Consider the following 23,295-nt stretch of genomic DNA (forward strand, 5'->3'; position numbering starts at 1 on the left):
GTCTCCTAAGAAATTAACTCATTATTTGTTGGATGATAAACTCCTCAAATACTGTAATATATATGTTTTTAAACCTTTTATTTTTTTTAATTTTGATGTAATTGTGTTTATTAATTATATATTATCTTTGTCACTTATATATCATATTTTTTTCTATACAATCATTTATATTTTTTAATATTATATAGTTGTAATAATAATATTAAAAATGCATAATAACTTAATTCAAGAAAAAATAGATGTTATGTTCATTTATTGAAACATTATATTCATATTTATATTACATCTAATAACTTCATTCTTGCACTATGGTATTTAAGTTCACTAAATATATGTATTAGGTTATGAACTCTTTAAAACGCTAGAATGTATAATATCTTTACAATTTTATTTTTTTAGTTTTTTTCATTTTATTCTAATTGTATTTATTAGTTATATATTGTCTTTATCATTTATATATCACTTTTTTACTTGTAATAATTTATATTTTTTAATATCATTTAGTTATAATATATTAATAAAAATATATAGTGTCTTAATTTATAAAAAATAAAATTTAAAATTAAATATTATATTTAAACTATTGAAACGTTATATTCATACTTGTATTTCATATAATATTTTCATTCTTTCACTACAGTATTTAAATGTAAACTAGAAAAGGAAAAAAATAATAAATAAAAATAACTTCTTGGAATGAACAAAGATAAAGATTATATGAAAATCAAATAAATAAACTTCAATTTAATATTTTCATAATTTTATTTATAGTTTAATCTATGTATATATTTTTATTTTAAAATTATTAAAATTTAAATTAATTCATATATTTTATTTATAAATTTTAATTTTAATTTTTAAAACAAGAGTCTGATTAGTGATACTAATAAGATTATTTTTCCCTTCCTTTAATCTTTTAAGGTGATTTAATGAAGATGAGTTATAAGAAAAATTTAATTTGAAGGATAATTATTCAATGAGGTTCATATGTATGTGCTGATTTATTCCTTTGCTAAAAATTATTATTATTTTAAATATTTTAAGCTGAAATTTATCATAAATATAGGAGAAAAGACTTAAACAAAACTACATCAATTATGCTCAATTGTGATTCTAAATTTTTTCAACAAGAGAATTCTCCACAATTTGTTAATATGTTCTTTTGATAAAAATTACCAATATATTTTTTATTTTAAATACAAAATTTTACCAAGATATAAAAATAAAACCTTAATAAAAAATTATTTTAGAATTATTTAGAAAAATATTTAATAAATGTTTACAACTCTATTTTTTTCAACTGCATTCATATGTTAATATTATTAATATCTTTCTATATGAATAACCATAGTGAATAATATCTACCTAACTAATTATAATTTTTTTAAAAGGAAGCTTATTCTTGCAATTAAAGAATATGTTACAAAAAAACACCAAAATAAATAGTTAAAGTGTTCAAATCCAAACCAATTTAAATAAATCTGCTCATTCAACCCAAGCAAAATAGAAAATTGATCGAAGCCACACTAATTTAAATTATATTGAATATTATTTTCGGTAAATTACATAAATATGCAAGTAAATCTAATTACTTTTAACTTCCAAATTAAACAAAATTTTAAATATGCAAGTAAATATAATTAAATACAATTTTTTTTAAAAACTTCATGAAAATAAATTTAATATTATTTTTAAATTTCTTTAAATTTAATAGTTTTTTATATATAAATTTTAATTTATTTTAAATCTAGGAAAGTATAATTCATTGTGTATAAAAGCTGAATTAAGATGCTATGACTTGTCTCCGTAACTGATTCCCGTATACGATGCTTCAGAAGATAACGAACTTAACAAACTTATCAATCCAAACAAACTCTGTTTCTCTCTTTTCAGTTTTCAGTTTTCACTGCTAAATGCCGATGAAAAAACAACACACACTCTTCCCTTTCTTGCTTTCTTCCTTTCTTTACAGCGTTTCATCAGTCACACCCGATTTTATTCGATTCGAATCAATTCAACAAATGCCGTCCTTCTCGCGCTCGTTTTCATAAACCTCCGCGAAACCATCTTATGTGGGTTGAGCAGTCACCTCATTCGTCCGCTTAAGCAATTGTCAAGGTTTCGGATCCCGCTTTGTACATTCATCAATCATTGGCCAGCAATAGACTGTTAAATAAAGTTCAGATTCGCCATGGATTAGTTTTTAGCCTATCCGACTAGAGAATACTGTGGACAACAAAAAAAATACACCTCCGCGAATTTCTCTCCTGGAGCCTCCCTTCTCATCCCCAAGCCGCCGTGTCCAGCATCGTCATCTCTGAGATTCTCCCCTGAGCAACGCTCCATGGCGAAAGCCAAGAATCAGAGGAAAACCGCCTTGGTGTCGACGTCCAATCATCAGAGGAGGACGTGCATGTGTTCCCCTACGACGCACCCTGGCTCCTTCCGCTGCTCCTACCACAAACGCCTCGTCGAACAGCAGCAACAGCAAATGGCGTCGTTTCATTCTGCTTCTTCTTCGAGTGGTAACACCCTAAATCTTCGAAGATCGGCGATGCAGAACTTGCTGGTGCGGATCGGAGGAGTGGAGGGCGAGCTGGTGAAGAGAGCTCTGAGTACTCTGATCAGACCCTCCTCGCACAACCATCGCCGCCGTGAAGCCTTTCATTCAAGGCAGAGCTGCCTCTCCATCATGTCCAAGGCAGAAGATTAGTAAATTCTCCTGTGTTTCTTTGTTGATCATATCATCCTTTTATTTTTTTTACAAAGGGTGGATGCATTAAAAAGAAATAGTTACTGTGAATATTTTTTTTTTCTTTTGATGTTGAATTTGTGAATAGTATTTCTCTTTGAAAAGAAACAAGAAGGAAGACTAAAGTCTTATCGATTTATCATTTATAATTGTTACAAAGCACTGTGAACCATTGAAACATTGCAATGTGCAAGTGACATTGTATGACAGTAATTATCTTACCAAAAAGCACTAGATATACCAATACAATGTAATATTTTGTTGATGGAGTTCTTATTACTAACTACTTGCCAGTGTTTGTGTTTGCATACAATTAATTTTTTTCTTCCTGCAACTTTCTGCTAAAATGATCATAGTTCTTGTTTATTATATTCAAAGAGTCGCACTTGGGAACTTGCATGGACCTCGACCTGTTTCCAAAACCAAACACACAAACAAAACATCAAATAAGAAATCTCATTGTTTTAGAAGCCTTGTAGAAATGAAAGGAAAGAAAACTCACTAGGATTGGAAGTTGTTTGTTGAGCAAGTCCATTGAAATAGCAAGTGGCTCCTTGACTTCTAAACTTGGACCAGTAAGAGCTAAATACATAGCTGGCATGAGCAGCAATGGAAACAGGCTCATAGCACTCTCTTCCTGGTGCAAGACCATCACAATTCACATTACTTTGGTTGCAAGTATATGTCAATGCAGCTTCCAATTCCATTGCATTTGCTCCTTTCACTGCCACACACCACACCCTCCCTTTGTAAGGGACATTGTTCTTTGGAGGTGGCAATGGCCCAAAGTCGGCCGCAGCCGACTTTCCTGTCAGGTCTATTTGATAGACTGGCGTGCCATCCGGGTGTAACAAGCCCCAGTGTCGCTCTGTCCCTGGACCAGGCTTTTGATTTTCGTCGAACAATGAAAAGATGTAAGTTGGGATTGGAACTCCAGGCCTAGCTGGGGTGCCAAGAGGTGGATTTGTTGTCATTCTTTGGATCAAATTGCGGTTATATGTGGCTGCATTGAATATGTTTGCCCCAGGCTCGTCGATGTCACCGGAATTAGGCCATCCTGTTTCGGATATGGCGAGCGGGATATTGGAGAAGCCGAGTTTGGACATAGCAAATATGACAGAATCTAGCATTTGGTCTAACAAATTGGTGTAGACTAAGGCACTGCCAGGATCTCTTATGCTTAAGCCTCCTCTGAATAGAGCAAAGTCAAGGCTAATGTTATAAGGGTTTTGTGACCATGGAAAATATGGATACACATCAATGAAGAAAAATGACTTGGTTCTGTTTAAGAAGTTAAGCAATGGTATGATCACATTGTCTCTTATCTCATATCGGAACATCCCTCTTGATGGTGGGAAGGTTGATTCCAACACATCCATTGCCAATGGGGTGCCAACTTTGATGGATGAGATGTTTAGAGCCTTGAGGGATCTCTTGATCATTTGCATTGCTGGCACAAGATCGCGCCACATTTGCCGGCCTTGTTCCGAGTAGGAGCTTAGCACCTCATTGCCGACGAGGAGGTAGCGAATCTTGGTTTTGGGAAGGTAAGGTAGGACATTGTTCCTCACCCATTCTTCCGCTGCTCTTCGGTTCACGGCAATGTTTGAGATTTCATTGTTTGGGACCATAACTGAGACTTGAATCTTTCTATTTGATAGAAGGTTTAGAATGTCAGGGTTGGCATCATAGAGCTTCACATGTCTAGCTTTCATTTTTGTTAGTAGCTCTATGGAGAGGTATGGAGAAGGTAGATTGTTTCCAAGTTGGCCATAGTTTACACCAATGTTGTTGTTTGAGGCTTTTGCTCCTATAAAAATAGTGGAAACGGTGTTACATAGTTTAGAAAATGGGATGGCATAGCAAGGAAAAGAAATGTGAGTTTTCAAACTTACTTGATAATGAAAGTAACCATAGGAGAAATACAGCCAAAAGACCCATTTCTCCAACTTTTTGTGCTAGCTATCCAGTGACTAGTTGCCTCCAATTACGTCTATGCAGTGTGCAGTAGAATGAGGGTAAGTTGTATGAATTTATAGAATGAGATAAGCTTTGCCACAAAGAAGCCATATATATCTTAGGCTGAAGGATCTTTATGATTGTATTAAATAAAGGGCTTTCTTTTTCTCTTTAAAGTATGTTCTTTTGAAGCAAGAAATAGGAAAGAAATGTGGGTGTTTATAAATGACTAAATTAGTGATAACTTGTAAAAGGCAAGGGTGTGATCGCTTTTTCTTTTTTTCTTGCTTTGACCTATTTTTTTCAACTTATTGTGTATCAAGAAATGTAGTTACATTAGTCACAAACTTTAGAAGGGGGATAAAGAACCCACAAATGAATGAAAATTAGACTAATGTATTAAGGTTTACTCATGTATCTCTTGTGAAGATGGATAACCGGCTAATTAAATTTCACTCTCCAAGTAGCCCCTTTTTCATGACATTTTTTCAATTTCACTGGAGTCATATTGAAAAGAAATTACATGTTATATTGTGCACATGCCTTCCAAGTCTCTTGGTATGTTTCTAGACATAAGTTTGACGATCCAAACAAATGACATTTAAGGTTTGGGACATATCAAAATCTTTCCCAAAGCTCAGTAAGTTCCTCTTCTCAAATGCAAGAGAGTTCACCAATGCCAACTGATGAAATAGGACACGATTCATGCCTAGAAACAGAAACCCACGAGTTCTGCATTTGGTTCCAATCACCATCGACAACGTCTCCGAAAGAAATAACATGAAGGTATTAAGGGCTTCATAATATGGATGATGATGATGATCAATGTGCCGCTGCTGCTGCTGTTGCTGCATATTACAAATCTCGAGAAACTTAACCTGATGGTGGAGTAAAAAGGGGCCAGTTTTCCGATCACAAAATATAACCCAGTGAAAACACAGAAGAAAATGTAATAAAGGTGAGTTTGGAACCACTGTTTGAACTAATTTGGTTTGCAAATCAATTACATTGTTGGATTTTAAGAAAAAGATGAAAATCGAATTGATTTGTAATCCAAGGGATTTTATCTTGTTGTAACTGAAATATTTTTATCCATCAAATATAAAATAAAAAGATTAGCCATCTAAAGTGTGTACTTAGCCAGAGCAAAAAGAAAAACCCTTTCTTCAATATGTGAGGGGAAAAAAAGCAGCAGCTTAAGAACTAGTAACTACTAACTAACTAACTAAGTTTTTTTTTCTATAAATAGGTTTTAACGCGGTTTTTCTACTAGTTGATGTTATATGGAGCTAAATTTTTTTCTATAAATAAATTTTTTGTCTCGCATATGTGAAACTAAAAATCTTCGTTTACTTTTAAGCATTGTAGCAATGACCTATTTTTTATCACTTAACGCAGTTTTTCTACTAATAGTTATTTTCTCGAAATATCAACAACTTTATTATTAACTAATCAACAAGAACTATAGAAACAAGCACAAGATTTTCGAGTAACTTACTGACAGATCTGAGATATTGGTTTCTATTGCAAAGCTTTCAAATGAAGACATATCCGAGCCTGGCACCTCAATTTGGGAAAAATTTGTAAAAGAGCAAAGCAAAACAAAGGATAAAAAGAAGAGATACTGCTTAAAGCCATTAAAACGATACCGTTTCAACTGCTGATGAGACGAGTAACCTTCGAAAAATAGAGTATGGGTTCGTATTGTTCTTTACTGCTTCAGTTGACGCTATTCATTTAACGCGGTTTTTCTACTAGTTGATGACTTGATGTCACTTGGAGCTAAGTTTTTTCCTATAAATAGGTTTTTTCCCCGCATATGTGAAACTGAAAACCTTCCTTTACTTTTAGCCTTTTAGGCATTGTAGCAATGACCTATTTTCTATCGTTTAACGCGATTTTTCTACTAGTAGTTATTTTCTCGAAATATCAACTAATTTATTATTAACGAATCAACTGGAACTATAGAAATAAGCACAAGATTTTCGGGTAACTTACTGGCAGATCTAAGAGATTGGTTCCTGTTGTTAAACTTTCAAAGGAAGACATATCCGAGCCTGGCTCCTCAATTTGGGGAAAATTTGTAAAAGAGCAAAGCAAAACAAATGGAAAAAAGAAGAGATACTGCTTAAAGTCACGCTAGGCAGCCGATTAAAATGACACCGTTTCAACTGCTGATGAGATGAGTAACCTTCAAAAAATAGAATATGGGTTCGTATTGTTCTTTACTGTTTCAGTTGACGCTATTTTCTTAAGTGATTTTTCTATTAGTTGATGACTTGATGTGACCTAGAACTAATTTTTTTCTATAAATAGATTTTAATGAGATTTTTTTACAAGTTGGTGTCATATGGAACTAAATTTTTTCTCATAAATAGATTTTTTGCCCTGCATATCTGAAACTAAAAACCTTCCTTTACTTTTAGACATTGTAGCAATGACCTATTTTTTATAGTTTAATGCTGTTTTTCTACTAGTAATTAACTAATTTTTTTTTTAAAAGAAAAAGATAACCAGATCATTGCTCATCGTTGCGCTGTCATTTCCAGCTCCACTCTCTCCTTCTCTGTGCTCGTATTCTCTGAAACAAAGAAAAAGGAAAGAAATGTGGGTGTTTATAAATGACTAAATTAGTGATAAACTGTAAAAGGCAAGGGTGTGATTGCTTCTTGTTTCCTTCTTGCTTTGACCCATTTTTTTCAACTTATTGTGTATCAAGAAATGTAGTTACATTAATCACAAACTATAGAAGGGGATAAAGAACCCACAAATGAATGAAAATTAGACTAATGTAATAAGGTTTACTCATGTATCTCTTGTGAAGATGGATAATCGGATAATTAAATTGCACTCTCCAAGTGGCTCCTTCTTCATGGCATTTTTTTCAGTTAATTTAATTTCACTGGGGACATCTTGAAAATAAATTAGATGTTATATTGTGCATATGCATTCCATGATAATGATGTCTTCCTAGTCTCTTGGTCTATTTCTAGACTAAAGTTTGATGATCCAAACAAAAGGCATTTAAGGTTTGGGGCATGTCAAAATTCTTAAAAACTCAAATATCAACCATTTCTTATACCGTAGCCAGAGACACATTCATCGTAAACCAGTTATAAGTCCATTGCAAAAATATTCAAACTACAGGTTGTGGATAGGAAGATATTCTATAAGCTATTACATGATCGGACGGTCCGATTCGAAACATTGCTAAAACAAGAGAGATCAATGAGTTATTCAGGCATTCATAGCCCCTATTATGGAATCCCCATTCACCCTTATTCCTTGGAATTCCAGTCCTCTTCTTCTTGCATATAGCCAGGATAGAAAAACTATCAGCAGTACCATTGAACCACCAATTAGGGAGATGCCAAGGCCCCCTAAGGTAGAAAACCATATGAGGGGCATCTTGTACGACCTTCCTAAGTTTACAGCAATGCCAGCTGCTTTATGTGCTAGTTCAGCAAAATAATACAATGGCATTAATATGCAGAGGAGTAGAAGAACACATTGTATTCCAGGGTAAACTCGGAATAGGAGCACAAAATTCAGAGCTAAACTCAAAAGAATCATGCTGATATGTACCATCGGTGGAAGGGACATACTAAAAGCTTCCCGAAAGCTCAGTAAGTTCCTCTTCTCAAATGTAAAAGAGTTCACCGATGCCAACTGATGAATTACGACACCATTAGTGCCTAGAAACAGAAACCCGCGAGTTATCTCATTGACTGCCGTCACCATTGACCATGTCTCCAACAGAAATAACATGAAGGAAGAAAGGGATTCATAACATGGAGAACAGCAAAGAGGAAAAAGAAGAAGAGCAATGTATGGTACTGCAGTTCCCAAGGCTTGAAAATATCGCTGCAGCAACTCAATCCCCCGCTCCGGCTCCCGCAGCTCCCGCAGCCGCTCCCGCGCCCGCTCCCACTGCTCCCGCTCCCGCTCCCACTGCTGCAGCAACTCCAACTCCCGCTCCGGCTCCCACTCCCGCCCCCGCCCCTGCTCCCGCTCCCGCAGCAGCTTCCGCAGCCACTCCGGAAGCTGCTGCTGCATAATGCAAATCTTAAATTATCGTGATGATAGAATAAAAAGGGCTAGTTTCCTATCATAAAATATAATCCAGTGAAAACATAGGAGAAAATGTAATAAGGGTGAGTCCGGAACCACACACTGACACACTATGTTTGAAGTAACTTGATTTGCAAATCAATTATATTTGTTGGATTTTAAGAACAGACTAGAATATTGATTGATTTTGTAATCCAATAGATTTTATTGCACTTGAAATATTTAAGATATAGGATTTAGGATTCAGTGTTTATGGTTCAGTAGTAGTAGGGTAGTAGCAGCAGCTTAGGAATTAGTAACTTACTGGTTCAGGTGAGCGTTCTTGTTCATTTTCTGAGCGTGGCACCTCCTCCGACGGTGGATCGGAGGCCTGAAAGAATCCGAAACGTGTTAATTTGGGGGAAATTTTGTAAAAAAGCAAAGCAACACAGAGTAAGATACTATTGCTTACACCGTCAAGTGGATGCCCTTCCGATGACATAGGGTTTCCGATTTGCTGATTGAACTGGAATTACGAAACAAAGTAAAGTGTGAGGAAAGACGCAGACCCCTTTTTCGTTTCTCTCTCCCTAAGTATGATCAATGGTTGATAATTCATATTGATATCTCTTAATTAATAAATTAACTAATGGGTTGATGGTCCCACCGAAGGGAACTGCTTAGTTCTTAAGCTTTATTAACAGTAAGAATAATTTATCCTTTTCCGAAGGGCAATACCGCATGTTACGTTTGCAGCTCTGAAACCCTCGACTTTTTCCTCTCTTGTTCATTGCCCTCTCCCTCTTGTACACAACCAAGGTAGGATGGTTCAGAACCACAAACAAGACCATGATTTCAACCAAACTCACTCCTCTGGTGCACCCATGGCTTCGGGGAATAATAAGGTGCGCCCAATTTCGTTATTACTTCTTCCAAGTACATAGATTACTCAGTTTCCAATTCACCTTTCTATTTCTTTGTTTCTTCTTTATTTCTGAACAGGCCCAGCAGCACGACCACACGGAAACCATGCCAGAGTACCGCCTCAAGGTAGCTGCAGAACTTGGGTTATGTATGGCGCTTGCCGATATGGTACTGATTTATATTTATTTAAATCTATTCGCCATATGTACCGCAAAGGTCAATGAAGAAATTGGTTTGAGGAAATATACGGAGACACTTAGGAATCTGCTATGCCCTGTTCTGAAGCCGATAAATCAACATGTAAACATGTCCAAGTTGGTTCCCTTGATTGAATTGTTCAGTTTCCTTGTGATTATATGTTCTGTTACTGTATTGCTTCTTCTGGGTGCAAAATTCACTCGCATTCATGTTGCTATGTTCTTTATTTGGTCCATTCTCATGCTCCAAGGTTCAGATACTTTAACCATTGGGATCTACCTTATAATACTTGGATTATACTGCATATGTTGGTCCCGAAAAAAGCAACAACCAAATGGGAATGAAAAGCTGCAGCCAAAGAGAGAACCCAAGAGTTATTTTGAGATGAATCCGTGACTTTTGTATTAGGGATAGCTATGCTAAATGAATGTCTATTTTGTGTTTATGTTTGCCGATCTTTGTAATTCAAAGCGGTTTGGTACTTATAAGTTGGTTGGATAAGGAACTATGTGTACTTGATTAACAATTACTTGGAGTATACTATTTAATCATAGCTGTATGATTTACCCAGTGAGATTTCGGTTTGTGTTTTACTAGTATTTAATTTCACTGAAGTCATATTGAAAAGAAATTACATGTTATATTGTGTATATGCGTTCCATGATAATGATGTCTTGTTAGTCTCTTGGTCTGTTTCTAGACATAAGTTTGATGATCCAAACAAATGACATTTAAGGTTTGGGGCATGTAAAAAAGTGAATTCCCAGTTAAAAGCTCAAATATCGACCATTTCTTATACCATAGCCAGAGACACATCCATCGTAAACCAGTTACAAATCCATTGCAAAAATATTCAAACTATAAGTTGTGGATAGGAAGATATTCTATAAGTTATTACACGGTCCAATTCCAAATATTGCTAAAACAAGAGAGATCAATGAGTTATTCAGGCATTCAAAGCCCCTATTATGACATCCGCATTCATCCTTATTCCTTGGAATTGCAGTCCTCTTCTTCTTGCATATAGCCATGATAAAAAGACTATCAGCAGTACCATTGAACCACAAATCAGGGCCATGCCAAGCCCCCCTAAAGTAGAAAACCATATGAGGGGCATCTTGTATGAACCTAACTCTACAGCAATGCCAGCTGCTTTATGTGCTAGTTCAGCGAAGTAATACAACGGCATTAATATGCAGAGGAGTAGAAGAACACATTGTGTTCCGGGGTAACCGGGTAAACTGCGAAGAGGAGGACCAAATCCAGAGCGAAAATAAAAAACATCATGCTGATGTGTACCATTGGTGGAAGGGACATATCAAAAGCTTCCCCAAAGCTCAGTAAGTTCCTCTTCTCAAATGCAAGAGAGTTCACCAATGGCAACTCATGAATTAGGACACCATTAATGCCTAGAAACAGAAACCCACGAGTTATGTCATTGGTTCCAATCACCATCGACAACATCTCCGAAAGAAATAAAATGAAGGTATTAAGGGCTTCATAATATGAATGACGATGATGAGTGATGACCAATGTGCCGCTGCTGCTGCATATTACAAATCTCGAGAAACTTAACCTGATGGTGGAGTTAAAAGGGGCTAGTTTTCCGATCACAAAATATAACCCAGTGGAAACATAGAAGAAAATGTAATAAAGATGAGTTTGGAACCACTGTTTGAACTAATTTGGTTTGCAAATCAATTATATTGTTCGATTTTAAGAAAAAGATGAAAATTGAATTGATTTGTAATCCAAGGGATTTTATCTTCTTGTAATTGAAGTATTTTTATCCATCAACTATAAGATAAAAAGACTAGCCATCTAAAGTGTGTACTTAGCTAGAGCAAAAAGCAATATGTGAGGGGGAAAAAAGAGCAGCAGCCTTAGAACTCGTAACTTCTAACTAACTACTCATTTCTCGTTAAGCTTGGAGCACAAGTGACATCATGTAAGCATGCCTTCCCTTGATTGAATTGTTCAGTTTCCTTGTGGCTATATGGGCTGTTTCTGTACTGCTTCTTCTGGGTGCAAATTTCACTCGCATTCATGTTGTTATGTTCCTTATTTGGTCCATTCCCATGCTCCATGGATCAGATACTTTAATCATTGGGCTCTACCTTATAACACTTGGATTATTATTCATTGAGCTTTGTATTACGGATAGCAATGCTAAATAAATTTCTGTGTAAGGATGTTCCTAACAAATCTTTATTGCTCTAGAAGTCTTTAAGAATTACTCCTGTCACACGGATTGCTCCTTTCTTTGGTTTTAAGGAGACTAATTTGAGTTATTATGATATTTTTTAGTGAGTTAATTGTTTTATAATAAAATGACAAACACTTATTTATCTAGCATGCATATTAAAAATTTTATTAAAAGCCATGAAAGAATCCATATGTCTAAAGAGAGTAATTCTCGAAAATTTCAGGGCGGCAACAAATTTGTGGAGACCAAATTACCTTATCTGATCAATTTAGTATTAAGTTTTTTTGTGTGTGTGTGTGTTGGCTGTCTATTCTAGTCTTGTTTTGTAATTCCAAGTTGTGCAACTGTAACTTAGGAGTGATTTGGCGCTTTTTATAAGTTGGTTGGGTAAAGAACTCTGTGTTCTATACAAAATTAGATGTTGATAACTATTAACCAAAGACATTTCAGCCAATTCTTTGATGCAAGGAGCAAGAAATACACACACTATAAATGACACAAGTAATACCTCAGGCACTGAATTAACACGAAAACTGAAGTAGTATTCGGAACAAAAAGATGGATAAAGAACCCACAAATGAATGAAACTTAGACTAATGTAATAAGGTTTACTCATGCATCTCTTGTGAACTCCATCATCTTAATTTTCACAGTTGGTTCTGCATCTAGAAAGGGCAATCTTACATATAAGGAGTGCGAAGCTCTGTTGAAATTGTTATACTTTGGTAACTCAAAATTAATTACTTGACTCATTTGCTTCTTGCAAACAGCTATAAACATCACGCTTCTTGTCTGCAGTCACAACAAAGAACCAGAACTTGTTCAGAGACGAGTCCATGATTTCCAAATAAACTACTTCTGCACACAACGCTATTCACTCAACAATTACCCTCAAATTTGTGTGCTTAATTAATATCTCCATTTCACACCAAAACCTCCACATAATGATATGTAGAAAATTGGTGAATAAGAACTAGACAAAATAATATAAGTAAAATATTAAAATGTTAAAAAAAATTAATTGACTATACCGTATGAAATAAATTGAAAGTGAAACATGAAAACAATGGAATCTCTCTAATCACATGGAATTTAGTTGGTGCCAACTGCCAAGGATACCAAGATAGGTGGATATGTGAATCGAGATTTTATAATTGTCTTTATGTAAAAAAACTTTTGTTGACATTTGAATGATAAATTATAAAATTAGATTTTAATATATTATAAAAATATTATTTTATTTAAAATATAATTAAACAAATAAATTATATTTTTATATAATTTTTTTTATAGTCACCAAAAAAATTTTTTTATAGAAAATATTTTTTATATCTTCATTTAAGTAACTCTGATAGAGATAAACTCGCCAAAAGCATACTTGGACTATAATACTTAATCGTACATGAGTGTGTTACATCAGAGCTGTTATGCAAACAATACAAAAATCAATTATGTACGTATTTTATCCCAAATTATTGACTACGTCAAGGGTTGTGATTAAACCAACAAACTAAGGATAAGATATCTAACTTTTACTATGTCTAAGAGCGAGACATATAATATAAGGCCACCACTCAAATAAAACTCCAAAAAACAACTTTTTTTTTTTTAAGACGTCTACGTGGCAAAATTTAAATCATGTATTCTAAAGCTACATTTTTCACTACAAAACATTTTAAATCATATAAAAAAAGTATCACCTAATGAAAAAAAAGTAAATTAGAAGATTTAAGAGAAGAAATAATTAATTTATCAAAATTAATAGATCAAAAATTAATAATTTTAACTAATGTTAATTGTAATGACACTGAATTCTTAAAATCAATACAAAATGATTTTTCTTAAAATCTTTATTTTACTATAAGCTTTATTGAAGGACTTCAAAAACCTGAAAAAACTTATATTTCACACGGAGTTTCTAAAAAATGTTACTATGAAAATGACTCCCCACATCTCTATCATACTTTTAACCCACAATTAAATTCTATAGTAGATATGTTTAAAGAAATTTTAGTACCCATAAAATTGCAAAGAAATAAGAAAAAAGAGGAACCAAATATAAATGAAATTAAACAGATATTAAATAAATATTTTCAGAAGGAGAATCCCAAAGAAGAAAAAATTCAAAATATAGCGAACATAACAAAACTAAAAATAAACCCACCATTGAAATTATGGATATTGAAGAAAAATTAGAAGAAGTTACAATGCTTTTTAAACAATTAAAAATGGCTCAAAAAAATAATATTATGGAACAAGGATTTCAAATAGAAGAAGAATTAGTAAATTCTGAAAATATAGAAAATGAAGAACACATCCTAGACTATTCAAGTGATGAAGAACCAGCAATTCCAATACAAGTTAAAAATGAAGCTGGAACATCTAAGGATAATCAATCTCAATTTAAATGGGAAACAGGTTTTGAAAATTATGCTTTTAAAAAGGAATTTATAAATAAAAATTCAAAGTATACAAAAATACCATCAAAGTACGTTCCTAAAATTCAGGAAACGGAAGGAGAAAGAATGCTCGATTTAGACTGTAAAAAGAATGAAAAAGAAATTTTCGAGAACTGGTTGAATTCCTTCTTATTAGAAGCCTTTACTAATCCAAAACTTAGTGAATTATCTGGAGGAGATATCTGGAATTATATAGGGTTTCATACTAAAGGAACTGTAAGAGATTTTATGACATCGATAGAAAACCAAATAATAGAAGAATTAGCAACAAAAACAACAGTTTACGATAAAATATTACATATAATGATGATTCTATATAAAGAATTTTTTGGAAAGAATATTATAGATCATAGACAAGAAGTCTATAATAAAGAATATTAAGAAGCAAAAAACTATTTAGCTAATATTCAAATATATGATTTATGTAATGTGGAATCTTATATATGTGAATATAGAATACATTATTATAAACTAAAAGAAGAAGATAAAAACCATTATCTTAGTATGTATATAACAAAACTTCCATACCCTGCTAATAAATTTATAATGGGAAGATTTATAAGAGAAATAAATAGAGGAATAATTGAAAATAATTTTGGCGGAGCAACCTCTGCAATAAGAGATGAAATAAAAGAACGTTGTATGCAAGAAGCAACTCAAAAAAGATTTGAAAATATAATTAGAATTTACTGTGAGGATAATGAAGAAATACCTCAAAAATATGGTCTTAATAAAAATTTTCAAAGAAAAAGAAAATATCAATTTAGAAAAAAAATACTATCCAAATTGGAGAAAAAAGAGGTATTTTAGAAAAAGAAATAACAATAAAAACAAAAAACAAAAAAATAACTATTGCCCAAATAAAAAAAAAATTGTAAATATTGGTATTGCCAGGAAGAGGGACACTATGCAAATGAATGTCCAAAAAAGAAGGATAAAAAAGATCTTACCAAACAATTAGAAATTGCTAAGTCTTGTTTCATGGAACCATTAGAAGAATCAGATGATAACTTAGACTATATTTTTGAATATGTCTCAGAAACAGACTCAGAGACTGAAAAATAATGCCACATTTATTATTACTATAAAAATAACAGAAAAGTTTATAAATGCTTTCATAGATTCTGGAGCAACACAATGCTTTGCTAGTACAAATATAAAACTTGATTGGAAAAAATTAAAGAAACCATTAAGAGTTAGAATAGCTAACAAATCAATACATAAAATTGACCAAAAAGTAGAAATGGTTGAAATATTTATTCAAAATTATAGATTCATTGTTCCATCCATATATAAATGTGGAGAACAAATATAATATACTATGAAAAAATTTAACTTGAAGCCCCTGTAAAAATAAAATCTACTAATGGAGAACTTGAAATAGCTTTGATAAATGATGAAGAACTAAGTAAACAAATTGAGAAAATTAAGGATCAACAGAAAAGATCTAAAATTGGATGGATCCATATTAGTACCATACAAGTTTTAATCAAATCTACATATATGAAAGGAATTAATTCACCAATAAGTTTAGCAATCTGTGACAAAAAAATTACGGATGACCCAATAGATCAAATAATTGGGATTGTTCATGGAAATTTAGCAAATGTAAATGTTAAATTTAATGCCCATCTTGGATATGCTATACCTTTATCAACTGAAAATCTTGGTAGATCTATAAGTTTAGCTTATAAATTCCATAGAAAAAGTTTAATGGAACAAGATGATGAACCGTTTTCAATTACATATGCAATAAATTATGCTTTAACAAATAGCCATCATAGTATAATATTTAAAAATAGAGAAAGAATTTATGTTGATGAATTATTTCAGAAAATTGTAAAAATAGAAATACCAAAATATAAAGTTATTGAAAACCCAATTCTATTATTAAAAGAACCATAAAAAAAATTGGTTTCATCAAATTTTCAAATAAGAGAATCTAAAATCAATAGTCCCTTAAGTTTATCTAAATTAAAAATTAAAGAAGAAGACTCTGAAATAAAAGAACTAACAAAAAAGGTCGAAAAATTAAATGAAACCCTAAATATTAAATTATGATAATAAATAAGGAAGAAATATATGTAACTTATCAAGATAAGAAACAAGAGCTCTTTGAAAGAGAGAATCGTTTGAATTATTTGCAGTTTTCTGAAATAAATCAAAGAGCATTTAAAGCTCTAAAAATAATCTATATAATAAGCTGAAAAAAGAAGTTGAAGAACTAGAAAAATTAATAGAATATCTAGAAAATAGTCACGAATCGATGATAGAATTTGCAGAAGTTCTAAAATAAATAATGCTAAACAAAACTGTTTTTAGAATTATGAAGCATAAAAAGATTGAGAAACCAGAAAATAAAATAAAAAGGAAAAGAGCGAAAAAATTAAAAAATAAAATAGAGGAGTATAAAAAAGAACTAAATAATCTTCAGGTCGAAATTGATGATCTTATAATAAAAAAGATAGAAATAAGAATAAATATAAACAAGTTGGAATTAAATTTAGGAAATTTATAAATGTTTGGAAAACTATATTACGATTAAAACTGTTAAAAGAAAAGATGGAAAATGAAATTGAGAAGATATTTACAAGCAAGAGAAAGTGTAGAAATAAAAGAAGTTTTTGAGAATTTAAGAAATTATAGAAAAAGACAAACATATAAAAGACTTTATAATAATCCCTGTAAAAAAGAATATTATTATGATAGAAATTAGAACAAAATTAAAAAATTATAAATATGAAATCAGAATTATAAATATACATCAATGACTAGTAATAAATAATCATATAACAAATACAAGAGAAATTGTAGAAATGGTTAATACTTTAGATTATAAAATTGTAAATTATTTTTATCAAAATCCTTTGAATAGAGTACCACCAAGACAAATTATAAACTTATTCGAAGCAAAATATGAAGAGTTAGTATAAATTTCAAAAGAAGAATTAAAAGAAAAATCGAATTTGAAAAATTGGTATCAGAGCCAAATTAACGATTAAGGGTAACACTTTCTCTTTAAAACAACACTTTTAGTAAAACACTTTTAAATCAATATCAACCACACAAAAGAAAATGTCTTTACCTAAAGTTAAAAGAGGCATCTTTATCATAGTAACCACCATAATATAAAAGTAACAAGATAGGAAGTGGGAAGCACGATACCTAAGTATTCAAAATGAACAAAGACTTTTTTGGTTGTCAACTTGTCATTAAATTATTAATTTTTTTTATAATTTTTTTAACATGAACAAATTTTTAATAATAACAATATTAAAAAATAAAAAATATATATTTTTTAAAAATTATATTTTGTATTTTTTAAAAAGAATTTTTATAGAAAAAAATGTTTCGATGTTTGTTTGGACGTCGTTATCTTGATGAAATTTTTTTATTTTTATTTTTTAGAGTATTTGAAAAATTTTTAATTGTAAAAGTAAAAGCACTACAAAAATAAATATTTTTTTGAGAAGATGTAATTTACACCTTTTTTTAAAAGATTTTTTTTTAAAAAAAGATGTTTTTCATATAATAAATAAATAAAAAAGTACTTTTATATTGTTATACCCAAACATAATTGATAGATAAAAAGATAAAAAAATCTTTTTACATGAGATACCCAAACATAAAATTACTTTTACTTTTTCATAAAATCTTTTAAAAAAATATAACACAAAAAAGATATTTCCTTAAAAACTCACCAAAACAAACTCGTAATATAATAAATAAACAAAAAAATATTTGTATATTATCATGTTTAAACATAATTATTTTTACATTTTTAAAAGATCTTTGAAAAAAAGATCTTTTTTTTAGAGGATTTTTTTTTTCTTAAAGACACACCAAAACAAACCCATAACGGATATGCGTATAAAACATCCATTCCGTCTTATTCTCTCATCCCTAAATATGTTTGGCCATGTTAAAAGGTGAATTCACCGCTAAAAGCTAGCTCATCAACATCATCACAGCCGGAGACAAAAACTATTAACAAGTTCATCGCAAACTACAAGTTATTATATGGTTTGATGAACACAGAGGTCCATGAGTTGGTCACGCATTCATAGCCCCTATTATGGAATCCCCATTCACCGTTATTCCTTGGAATTGCAGTCCTCTTCTTCTTGCAAATAGCCATGATAAAAAGACTATGAGCAGTACCGTTGAACCACAAAACAGCGCCATGCCGATGCCCCCGAAAAAGGAAAACCATATGAGGGGCATCCTGTACGAACCTAAGTCAACAGCAATACCAGCGGCTCTACGAGCAAGTTCAGCAAAATAATACGACGGCACTAATATGGTCACGAGTAGAAGAATACATTGTATTCCAGGGTTAACTCGGAATAGGAGGACATAATTCAGCGCGAAACTCAAAACAATCATGCTGATATGGACCATCGGTGGAAGGGACATATTAAAAGCTTCCCCAAAGTTGAGTAACTTCCTCTTCTCATCAAAAACATAAGAGGTCACCGATGTCAATTGATGAAATACGACGCCATTAATGCCTAGAAGCAGAAACCCACGAGTTTTCTCATTGGCTTCCCGCACCATCGAAAACATCTGGGGAAGAAATGACCTGATGGTAGGAAGGGCTTCATGCGGCTGCTGCTGCTGCTGCTGCATATTACAAATCTCGAGAAACTTAACGTGATGATGGAATAAAAAGGGCTACTTTTCCCATGAAATATAGCCCTGTGAAAACATAGAAGAAAATATTATAAGGGTGAGTTTGGATATTTTGGAACCAAAAGTGTGTTTGAATTATTAATTAATTATACAGTTTGGATTTTGAGAAAAGATGAGAATTGGTATCCAGGAAGTAGGAAGTAGTTGTGAATCAAGTGGAAGAAACAAACATTAAAATAGGAGAAGGCACGGCACAAGATTATCGTGTAACTTACTAGCATAGGTGAGAGTGAGTGTTGTATTTCAAAGGAAAGCATATGTGAGTCTGGCATCTCCATGGGGGGATTAGATGCCTGAAAGAAGAAGCAGAAGGGTGTTAATTTGGGCAAAGTTTTTGTTAAAAACAAGAGAGTATTGATTACCACGTCAGCTGGCTGCCCTTCCGACATTGGAATCGTATGGGTTTCCGATTAGCTGATCGAGTAGTAAACTTGAAAAGGGAATTATCTTTGGAAACACGCAGTAATAAAGTGCGTCTTGTTAGTCTCTTGATTATTGATATTCATATGAGAATTAATAAATCTTATTTTTGTCTTGTTTTCTTCACCGGGCTCCGGATGTCTGCTTCCACTGACGTTATTCACTTATCCACTAACGCGTAACGCGAATTAAAAACTAATGGGTTGATGGGGACTCAATTAAGGAAGGGGGATATGTTAAGCTCAATCCATTCACAATAATTTATTCATTTTAGAAGGCCATTACCGCATATTACGTTTGCACCTCTGAAACTTCCATCTCTTCTCTTGCTCATTTCCCCTTCTTATAAGCCAGGCGGGATGGTTCAGAACCATACACAAGGCCATGATTTCAACCAGACAAACTCCTCGGGTGCACCCATGCCTTCCTCCAATAATAAGGTGCGCCAAATTTTATTATTACTGCTTCCTTTTTACTTGTTGTTCTTGTTGTATGTATTAAAGAAATAGATTACTCAGTTTCCCTGTTTGAATTGATCTTTGGCCATCGACTGCCCCAGCAGCAAGATCATGGGCTTAAGGTAGCTGCAGAAGTTGGGTTATTTGTGGCACTTGCCAGTATGGTACTGGTTCATATTTTCATCTATTTCAATCTATTCGACTTGTGTTTTTCTGACACCAAAACGGTCATCGAAAAAGAAACAAGTTTGGGGAACTATATGTTGGCACTTATGAACCTGCTATGCCCTTTCCTGAAGCTGATAATTCAACGTGTAAGCATGTCCAACGTGATTCCCTTAATTCAATTGTTCAGTTTCCTTGTGATTATATGGGCTGTTGCTGTATTACTTCTTCTGGGTCCAAAATTCTCTCGCATTCATTCTGTCATGTTCTTTATCTGGTCCATTCTCCTCATGCTCCAAGGATCAGGTGCTTTAACCATTGGAATCTACCTTATAATACTTGGATTATTATTCATATGGCCGTCCCGGAAAAATGCAAAAACCAAATCCGACGGAAAAGCTGCAGCCTAAGTTAGTGCGACTTGTATCCAATAAATTTTAGATTTGCATTTAGTCTCTAATAAATTTTTATTATTTTATAAATAAATTTTTAAAAGTTATTCTTATTAGATATATCGGTTTTTTTATTGTAAAATTAACTAATTTAACTTAATTATTTTATAATAAAAATTATTATAAATTTATTAAAATTGACAAATAAATCCGATATCTCTAATGAGTGTAATTCTTAAAGATTTCAGAATAATTGAAATTTGTTGAGAGCAAAATGCATGATCTGAAATTTAAATTTGTGTTTGTGTGTTGGCTGTCTATTCGAGTCTTGTTTTTGTAATTTAAATTTGTGCAACCGTGACTTAGGAGCGATTTAGTGTGTGTTTGGATTACAATTTGTAAACGGAAATTTGTATAAAATTGATTTTGCAAACTTGATTTTGATAAAAAGTAAGTTTGTCTTAAAGTGATTTATGTTTGGTAATTTTTGTATCAAAATTGATTATAGTAAAATAAATGTTGTTTAGCTTATACCATTCAAAATCACTTTTAGATAAAAAATTACTGAAATAGACCTCAACTTAAATAATTTTTTTATATTATCCTATAATTTTAATTTAGATATTTAAATAAATCTTATTAGTTAATTTTATAATAAAATTAATATTTACTTACTAAAATAAAAATAACATATAAAAATAGATAAAATATATTTTTAAATAAAAATAAAACAATATAAATTTTATAAATATATAAAAGAATATTTAATCAAATATGTTACATTTTTTTAAGTATTAACTAAGAATGTTATTTTAGTATTTTTTTTATATCGTATTCTTATTCTAGTACTGTCAATAATCTTATTCTTAATATTAATTTAGAATCCAACGTTTATGATTTTATTATTATCTATGATTAATTTTTTATTTATTTTTTTTAATAGAATCATAATCTATATTATAAAAAATTACACTAAAACATAGTATATGAGAATTACAATTATAAAAGAGAGTACTAAAAATAATAAAAAAATTAAATATTTACTTTATAGTAATTGAAACAAATCTGAAAATTCTTGATGATCTTTTTATATAGTATATTTTTAGTATTTTTAGTACTCTTTTTTTAGTATGCTATAATTTTTTATATTATTATTATTATTATTTACAGTTAATTTTTTGTTTAATTTACTTTACCTAACAGAATTAATAAATCATATTATAAAAAGATAATAACAAACATAATACACAAAAATCACAATTATAAAAGTGTATAATATCAAACAAACAGTTGAAAAAAAATAAAAAAATAAATAATAAAAAAATAGAGCTCATATAAATAGAAATAACAATAATTTTATAAATAATATAATAACATACATGAAGGATAAAGTTGGTAAAAGATAAATAAATGGTTAGTATCATGGCTAAAAAGCTCGTTAGAAAAACGCAGAAGCTAAAAATAGTTGCTTCTTGTAAACGTTGGTTTTGGCAGCAGAATCACTTCTGCCTTTATGGAAAAAAATTTTGCCAAACCAAAAGTTAAAGCTTTCAAGAAGTCTAAACGTACTTCTTCCCTTCCAACGAGTTCCCAAAAACACCCTTAGTGCTTCCAATAAGTTGGTTGGGTAAGGAACTACGGGTTCTTGACTAACAATTACTTGCAGTATGTATAATTATCCAGTGAGCCTTAACTTTGCATTTTACTAGTGTTTATAGAATCTCGTTCTTTTTCGCTACACACAAATGTGAAATTAATTATGCATGGGAATAGTTGATAAAACTTTGTCCAAGTTGGAAAGTGTGGTGGTGACCGGTGAGATGAGAGCTCACACCATGTAAGAGAGAGAGTTGCAGAAATGAGAATTGGTCTATTACTCGCGTAAAGTTTGGAAAAGTCATTGGGCCAACTTTATCAAATTCTGGTTGATGCAAGGAGAATTATTTGAATGAAAAAAACATACCTTTTCAAAAAATTGGTTTCCATCGGTTTATTTGATTAAAAAGAATTATTAAGAAGAAAGTTTATTATTCTATTAATCTTTATAATTTCATTACATTTACAATTAGGTTCTTATAATTTTTTTTAATTAGATTCTGTATTGTTTTTAATGGTATACTTAAGTTTTTGTTAATATAAAAAATATTAAAGTTAACGAAATATTTTTTCACAAATTAAAGAAATTCATAATTAAAAATCTAATTAAATTTTTTATATTTTTTAAAAAGAATATTTCGTTAATTTTAACGATTTTAGCACAAAAAGTACCTAATTACAAAATTAAAAATAGTATAAAAACTAAATGAAAAAAAAATAAAAATCTAACTATAAATTTAATAAAATTATAGAAATTAATAGAATAACTAAGTCTAAAAATAATTTTTTTTATTAAATTTTAAATATATTTAAATACGTGTTTTTGAAAAAATATTTTTATAAAAACATATTATTTAATTTTTTAAAAATCAACAATACCTTATTTTTAAAAAAAATAAAAATAAAAATATTTTTTCTAAAAGTCAATTCAAGTTTATCCTTAATAAACTGCAATTGGTTGTCCTTCAGTTCAAGCTAATAATAATAATAATAAATGAGCGAGGTTCTGAACAATAACCAATTT

At 31.3% G+C, this 23,295-nt stretch overlaps 3 protein-coding genes and 2 long non-coding RNA genes across 6 annotated transcripts; 3 read left to right on the forward strand and 2 right to left on the reverse strand.

The window, feature by feature from the left end:
• The first annotated feature begins 2,344 nt into the window (after positions 1 to 2,344).
• LOC112743245 (uncharacterized) lies at positions 2,345 to 2,713 on the forward strand. The gene has a single exon (XM_025792464.3). It carries the CDS (start codon positions 2,345 to 2,347, stop codon positions 2,711 to 2,713), a length of 369 nt encoding a protein of 122 aa, XP_025648249.1.
• Positions 2,714 to 2,840: 127 nt separating this feature from the next.
• LOC112744273 (probable glucan endo-1,3-beta-glucosidase A6) lies at positions 2,841 to 6,555 on the reverse strand. 2 transcript variants are annotated; one of them, XM_072215486.1, is made up of 6 exons: positions 6,361 to 6,501; positions 6,210 to 6,268; positions 5,235 to 5,559; positions 4,648 to 4,745; positions 3,255 to 4,562; positions 2,841 to 3,162 (listed from the first exon to the last, which is right to left on the reverse strand). In XM_072215486.1, exons 4-6 carry the CDS (start codon positions 4,691 to 4,693, stop codon positions 3,125 to 3,127), a joined length of 1,392 nt encoding a protein of 463 aa, XP_072071587.1. In that variant the 5' UTR covers positions 4,694 to 4,745; positions 5,235 to 5,559; positions 6,210 to 6,268; positions 6,361 to 6,501; the 3' UTR covers positions 2,841 to 3,124. The 2 variants fall into 2 exon arrangements, with proteins under 2 accessions (XP_072071587.1, XP_072071586.1); XM_072215485.1 differs by having other exon boundaries at positions 6,210 to 6,555.
• Positions 6,556 to 9,376: 2,821 nt separating this feature from the next.
• LOC112744274 (uncharacterized) lies at positions 9,377 to 10,457 on the forward strand. The gene is made up of 2 exons (XR_011871641.1): positions 9,377 to 9,666; positions 9,764 to 10,457. It is a non-coding gene; the product is annotated as an uncharacterized lncRNA (long non-coding RNA).
• Positions 10,458 to 18,268: 7,811 nt separating this feature from the next.
• LOC112744275 (uncharacterized) lies at positions 18,269 to 19,773 on the reverse strand. The gene is made up of 3 exons (XM_072215487.1): positions 19,603 to 19,773; positions 19,456 to 19,533; positions 18,269 to 19,171 (listed from the first exon to the last, which is right to left on the reverse strand). The coding sequence occupies exons 1-3, from the start codon at positions 19,627 to 19,629 to the stop codon at positions 18,602 to 18,604; spliced, it is 675 nt and encodes a 224-aa protein (XP_072071588.1). The 5' UTR covers positions 19,630 to 19,773; the 3' UTR covers positions 18,269 to 18,601.
• Positions 19,774 to 19,885: 112 nt separating this feature from the next.
• LOC112744276 (uncharacterized) lies at positions 19,886 to 21,141 on the forward strand. Its single transcript, XR_011871642.1, has 2 exons — positions 19,886 to 20,100; positions 20,223 to 21,141. It is a non-coding gene; the product is annotated as an uncharacterized lncRNA (long non-coding RNA).
• Positions 21,142 to 23,295: the final 2,154 nt, after the last annotated feature.

The sequence above is a fragment of the Arachis hypogaea genome, chromosome 14 (genome assembly GCF_003086295.3).
Source record: "Arachis hypogaea cultivar Tifrunner chromosome 14, arahy.Tifrunner.gnm2.J5K5, whole genome shotgun sequence".
In the NCBI taxonomy this organism is placed as follows: Eukaryota; Viridiplantae; Streptophyta; class Magnoliopsida; order Fabales; family Fabaceae; genus Arachis; species Arachis hypogaea.